Here is a 7011-nt window from a genome sequence, read left to right on the forward strand (position 1 = left end):
ATCTCTGCTACCTCCATCTCTGCCTCTTGTCTTTTCCTCACTGCTACAGTCTCTAACCCATACAGCATAGCTGGTCTCACTACTGTCTTGTACACCTTTCCTTTGATTCTTGCTGCCACTCTTCTGTCACACAACGCTCCTGGCACCTTTCTCCACCCATTCCAATCTGCACTCGCCTCTTCACCTCTTTCCCACACTCCCCATCACACTGGACTGTTGACTCCAAATACTTAAACTCCTGCACCTTCCTGACCTATGCCCCCTCTAACCTCACTGTTCCACTTCCCTCCCTTTTGTTCATACACATGTATTCTGTTTTACTACGACTGACATTGTACTCCTCTCATACATATCCTAAACTACTCTGATGTACTTCACTGCCACTTCAGAATTTATCACTGAGCATCTCAGTATACAGGGAGTTATTGTGTGAGAGGAAGGCAGTGATTTCGTGTTTAAGCTCATAAAACCATGACATTACTTTTCCCCTTGAAAGCCAAGCAAACTTCTGAACAACATAGCAACTGGACATGATCTAATCCCAGGTCTTTGCACAGCTGTATGAAACAACAGCTGTTCTTGGCATGCCATTTAATGTAGTTCACTATTGCTGTGGCATCTTTGTGTTATCAACATTTTCAACAAAGAACTTCATCCATATTTTCTCATCCTTCAGCTCTTTAAACAATTGATTTCATACATTTTCAGGGCAATCCTCACAATGTTTGATTTCAATAGCCACACTGTAGTAGTCCACAGGGTGTAATTGCGAATTCTCTCTCTCTCTTTCTCACTCGCTCACTCACTCACTCACTCACTCACTCACTCACACACACACACACACACACACACTCTCACACACACACCTGCTCGTTTTACCTACTTTGTGGGGACGATTGAGACACATCTTTATAAGTTCAGCATAGTTTCAGCTACAAAAGCCATTCAGGTATCAAAATGTTCAGCTCTTCAAGGACATCCCTGCTTGTATATATTTCATCTTATCCTTCAGATAATTCAAAAAAGAACTTCAGCCAATTCTTCTTAACTATTTCAACAAAGAACTTCAGCCATTTCTTCTCATCCTTCTGCCATTTTGGCTATTGATTTCAGGCATTTTCAGAACAATGCATTACAAATCTCACATCCACACATGCATTTTCTTCAGGAAATGCAATTTCCCCCCGCCCCCGCCCACACACACGTTCACACCTACTTGTTTTACCTAGTTTGTGGGGTCCCATTGGACACTTTTCATATCTTTAATAAGTTCAGCATACTTTCTGCTAGCCAAGCCATTCAGGTATCAAAATGTTCAGCTTTTCAAGGACAGTCATTTCTAAACTTCGTACTTTTGAAATATTTAGCTTTATTTTGACAATCTTGCCCCATTCAAATTAATGGGAAAATTGTACTTCAGCAGACTTTCAGGTAAATATCCCTTTCCCGTGTCAAAATGTTCAGCATTTTCAGGGCAATCTTTCAGCACACAGCATCCACACGCATTTTCGACAGGAAATGCATTTCTCTAGTGAGCTAATGTTTAGCATTGGGACGAGCTTAACTTCCTGAGACACTAGACCCACTTTGCATCTCACTGAGTTTTGTTTAATAACTTGATCCAAGATGAAAAAAATTACATGTATTCACTGAAAGTTCCATGAAACGAATTAGAAAGTGCACATTGTTTTAACCCAAACTTTATGTCAATTTCTGTTGCCTGAATTGAGAAACAGTCCTGTTTTACAATGATTATTATAAATGTCACTTTTGGATTTTAGGTGCATCTTTGGCCCCAACTGCTTTGTTGAGGGAAAGAAGAAAATCCCATGAGATGGAGATGCTGCAGATGAAAGTGGAGTGGCAAAATGAGAAGACTGATGAGCTGACCAAGGAGAGGGATTACTTGACAGAACAGTTGGCATCAGGTAAGACTCTTTGCACTACACTACACTGAACAGTATGGTATAGTTTGTTCATGTGCAACTGTATCCAAACTCCATGGACTATTGTATATGGCTAATCCATATATTTTAGGGATTTATAATAGGTAATTATTTTTTATAACAAAAGTAAATGTCAGCTGGCCCCCAAAAAAGTACTATTTCACAAGCAACACAAATTACAAGTTCTAATGCCATCTAGAAATGACTACATTAAAGTATAATTTTCTTTAAAAATATGAAAAAAGTGTTATCTTCAATACAAATGTAATTGTTCGGATTTCCTCGGTAAAGCACTAGTATGATTAAAATCAGATATGTAGTCTGTAGTTTTTGGGGGACTGTCTCAAACAGTGTACACAAGCATAGGTAACCTAACGTGACATCCTCTTGTCAATCCAGCTGTGGTTGTGCTCTCTTCTTTCAGAGCAAAGGCTACTGCAGCTGTTTAGTAAGATGAATACCTTATTTGAATTGTCTGAATGATGGTTGTGTCCTTGTTTGTGTTTTTACAGCTCTTAATAAAGACAGGAAAAGCCTAACAAAGGCCTCTGAAGAGGCAACAAACTTGTCCTCCAAGTCCTCTTCTGACACCTCCTTTGTGTCTTCCAATTCATCATCTCACTCCTCCACTGATACAGACACGTCGTCGGATGAAGTCAGGAAGAGGAGGAAGAAGAAGATGATGATGAAAAAGAAGCAAATGAAGAAAAGAAAAAACATACCCGAGAGGTAAAAATATTAATTGTAATTCTTGTACTCTTCAGTTTTATTTATTTTTTTCTTCTGGTTCATCATGTGTGAGTATGTCACGTACATTTACTTACAGTGGATAACACATAATCTGTACTCTGAATTGCAGCCCAAAGTCCAATACATGTGGTGTCCCGATACAAAAGTATTCTGCAGCTCTTCAGAAGAGGAGGGAATATGGCTACAGCTTTAAAGCACTATGGAGTGGACAGGAACACAGTTGTCATCACTGCTCCAATCGCAGAGCTTTCTATTGTTGCCCCTAGCAAGTATAAAGATGTCTTGAAAAACTACAACCACCAGGTTAAGCTCTCTGTATTTGCAGCACAGTGTGCCTTTGCCATTAAGGAGGATGCAGCGATAGAAGAAAAGGTTAACATATAAATATTAAATGATTTGGCGTTATGTGGCTCTAATTCAATTAGAGCGACAGTAGTGGCAAAACTACTATGTCTTCTTAACTGTGACTTCTACTTTGACTTGATTTTGTTCACTTACAGAGCCAGTGCAAAGTCTGGACACACATTCTCATTCAGTAGTTTTTCTTTGTTTTTGTTATTTTCTACATTATAAATGAATACTGAAAACATCAAAACCTTTGAAATAACAAATGCGATATTGTAATTAGCAAAAGAAAAAGTGTAAACAAAGCACAGCCGCCTTTTGCTTTGATAGCAATTTTTGTACACTCTTGGCATTTTCTCAACAAGCGTCATGGGATGGAGTAATTCCTATATACTGCATACTGAGCACCTGTTGGCCGCTTTCCTTCACTTTGTGGTCCAGCTCATCCCAAAATGTCTCAGCTGGATTTTTGGCCGTGATTGTAGAGGCCTGGTCCAATAGCTCTTACACAGCCTGGAGGTGTGTTTTAGATCAGTGTCCTGATGGCCCCACTAAGCACAAACCAGATGGGATGGTGTGTTGTTGCAGAATGTTGTAACCCTGACAGTGTTGCCAGCAAAGCACCCCACACCATCACACCACTACCTCCGTGCTTCACAGTAGGAACCACTCATGCAAATACCACCTGTCTACCTTCTCTGCATCTCAGAAAAACAGTGCTAGAAACTAAAAATCTCAACTTTGGACTTGTTAGGTATTTTTAGTCAGATAGATATTGGATAGATACTTTATGTATTAGAAATGTTTAGTGGAGATAGGATGTCTAGTTAGACTGTTAAATGCTTAGTCATGCTTATGAGTTTCTACAGGGTACATCTGGTCAAGGATAACTAGAGAGAAGAGTTGATGACTGTCAGCAGACAGGGTGTTTAATATTATTATTACGACGTGTATAACTGTAGCCTTAGCCATAATATGTTCTTATGTTTGAGTCACGACATGTTCTAGAGGTCTGTGAGAATGTTTTTAGCTACACACCACTTAATCAACAGACACACACACATTGATTTGCTTCATGTTTTGATTACTGATATGGCCAGCTGCAAAGCTGGCAAGAGAGACGTCGCGGTTGACGCTTCTGTGTAGTATGGGGCTAGCCCAACTGAAGAGATATAATGTATAGGCCTGGTTTGGTTCGGGGTCTTTCATCTTTCATCTGTCGGCGTGCAGTTTGGAGGTGCAAGATACCTGAGCATGTAATGTTAATTTTACCTGTGATCCTTTGAATAAATCAGCACTGTTTTGAAGTTACTTGGACTGCCTCGTCTCTCAGAGTTAGCATGGTAACAAGAACTGGTTAGCGCAAAAGACTCATCAGAAGAAAGTACAGATATGTACTGGTCTCATGTCCATTCTTTGTGTTTCCTGGTCCAAGCAGTTCTCATCTTCTTACTGGTCTACCTCAGTAGTGATTTCCTTTCAGCAATTCAACCACGATGGTCCGATTTACACAGTGTCCTCTGAATAGCTGGGATGTGTCTGCTATAGTACTCTGGGAAGCAGTCCAGGTGACTTCCACCATGAAGCTGGTGAAGATATTGCCAGTAGTGTGTAAATGTGTCATTGAGGTATTCTTCATTACTACATAATGCCATATGTGTTATTTCATTGTTTTAATGTCTTTGGTGTATCATGTTAAAAATAATAGATAATCCATGGAATGAGAAGGTGTGAAACTTCTAACTGGTCATGTAGTTGTATAGTCTCTTGTGGTTCCAGAGGGAGCTGCACAGTCTGTTTGATAACTTGCCAGCAATGATGTCACTTGAGTCAGCTTTGGTTGGGGGTGAAGACATGCATGTTTTAAAACATCATCAACATCAACATCAACTGGATCATTACAGTAATCTATACCCTTAAATTGAATGCTTCCCTGCATTTGTAAAAGTTTCATTTACAAAAGATAGCATGGAGCTTCACATCGCACTCTTAAAAATCAGCAAAGAAATTTAGCTGTGTTAGCAGTATCAGAGCTATCAGAACAATTAGAAAATATTAACAGTACAGTTTTCAACAATGTCATCAGAGCAGCACTATACTCTCACAGACACAGGGGGAATGATTTGACTAGTGCTTTGTTATTTGTATTTTTTCCAAAGTATAAATGAAAGCATTAGAACCACAACTCACCAGAGTCTTGTGTGACTATGTTTGGCTTATTTTAAGCAGTGCAGGTGGTGACTAAACAAAATAGGTTTTCCACTCAGTGCTTGCCATAGCTGTGTGTTAGCTGCTGACATCATTCAGTAATACAAAACCAACTTTACTCAGATGAGTTTTATTTATGTACTGTAAAAATACACATCGCATCAACAGAATTAAGTATAAACACTTCTTCATATCATAAATTATCAGCTATAGATAGCAAAAAATTAAAGGATAATGTGAATAAATGAGCACCCAGACCCACAGGACATGAGGGGTCAATGAATGGTCTCATGAGCATGAAAATGATGTGAGTGATATGCTGCTAATTACTGAAGTGTGGCTGTGCCAAAATACCTGACTACAAATCATAAGACTATGGGTTCCTGCAGGTAACCTATCAGGGGTAGGGACAATGCATTTTCTATGTACTTTTCCTTGGGTACAATTTTTTTTTTAATTCTGTGCCTGTTTGATAATTTCCTGGCATCAAATGAACATCTTTGTGCCAATGTAACAGGAGAGGAGCAGCTCAGCCTGTGTTTATGCTGATTAGGTGACAGTGCAATTTTGGTGCTCATTTTGGCATGAAATTGCTTTTGTGTTAAAACCTGCTCAGACCACTTCTTATCAGAGACACAGGGATTTTTTTTCCTGACAGGATTTTATAATGATCCATATAAATTTAAAGCACAATTTAGTAGGAAGAGGTGGCACTTCAAAGGTGACCAGGTCTGTCTCCCTAGTGTAACTCAATGAAGTTACATTAGGGACTCTTCTTCTGAATGTGTGGTCATGTGTCATTTACACATGAAAACTTCAAAGGCCAGTTACAAAAGTGAGGTGCTCAGAAAAGAAAAAAAGAGAAAATGACAGCAGAGGTGCAAGGGACTTTATGGCCAGGTATCTGAGGAAGTGAAATATTCTAGTACAAGTACACCCCCAACGGGTATTAGTCAGGGCAAGTTGAGACATCGGTTTAGCTTAAACATCTTGCAAACACAGCTACTAATAACTCGTTACCTAGCTACCACCTAGCTCTACCTTTAACCTCCAGTCATTAGCTTTTATACAAACCTAACACAAGGTGTGGTCTGAGAGCAGTGTATGAAAAATGATTAAACAATTTAAAAAATTTTCCACATGTCTATGAATGGATGTTGGTAGTGGGGCTACAGCTTTAGTGTTAGTTGGACTATATTTGGATTAAATGTGTGATGAGAGAGTGCCATGTGTAAATTATGGATTAGGGTTAAGTTAGTATGCCCATATATGACCTTGTGCATGGTCTGAGGGAGGAGGAGTGGGGTGGTGAGTGGTGGGGCCTATGGAAATCACTTTGTCCCAGGCATGAGCAAGAACCACAGCAGGCCTGTTTGGAGCACACAAGCATGACCTAGCATCAAATTCAGTCAGCAAAGTGGGAAAAAAGAAATTTGCATGTCTCATATTTTCAGATGCTTTCAATTCGGTACTACACAGCCTACTGTAGGAAGCTTTAGAATATTTTGAAATACCAGATATAGCCAAAGGACTAGTGAAGGAGTATTTTCAGGCCATACCATGGCAATATTATTGGGCAATCGCAGTGGGAGAGACTTTAGTCAAGGCAGTCATCTCCACCCATAAGAGTGTACAGTGAGGTACAGAAGTATTTGAACACCCTGCGATTTTGCAAGTTCTCCCACTTAGAAATCATGGAGGGGTCTGAAATTCACATTGTAGGTGCATTCCCACTCTGAGAGACAGAATTAAAAAAAAAATT

General features: G+C 39.5%; 1 protein-coding gene across 2 annotated transcripts in view; it reads left to right on the forward strand.

Annotated features, from left to right (window-relative positions):
• LOC109965143 (uncharacterized) overlaps positions 1-3115 on the forward strand; it is a 6127-nt gene extending 3012 nt beyond the window's left edge. The window contains exons 2-4 of one of the 2 annotated variants that reach the window (XM_020608937.1): positions 1782-1928; positions 2459-2675; positions 2806-3115. In XM_020608937.1, coding sequence (XP_020464593.1) covers positions 1782-1928; positions 2459-2675; positions 2806-2962 — 521 coding nt within the window. In that variant the 3' untranslated portion in view covers positions 2963-3115. The remainder of the gene's footprint in view (positions 1-1781; positions 1929-2458; positions 2676-2805) is intronic. The other variant, XM_020608936.1, reaches the window with a different exon arrangement.
• Positions 3116-7011: the final 3896 nt, after the last annotated feature.

The sequence above is a fragment of the Monopterus albus genome, unplaced genomic scaffold (assembly GCF_001952655.1).
Source record: "Monopterus albus unplaced genomic scaffold, M_albus_1.0 scaffold96.1, whole genome shotgun sequence".
Taxonomy (NCBI): domain Eukaryota; kingdom Metazoa; phylum Chordata; class Actinopteri; order Synbranchiformes; family Synbranchidae; genus Monopterus; species Monopterus albus.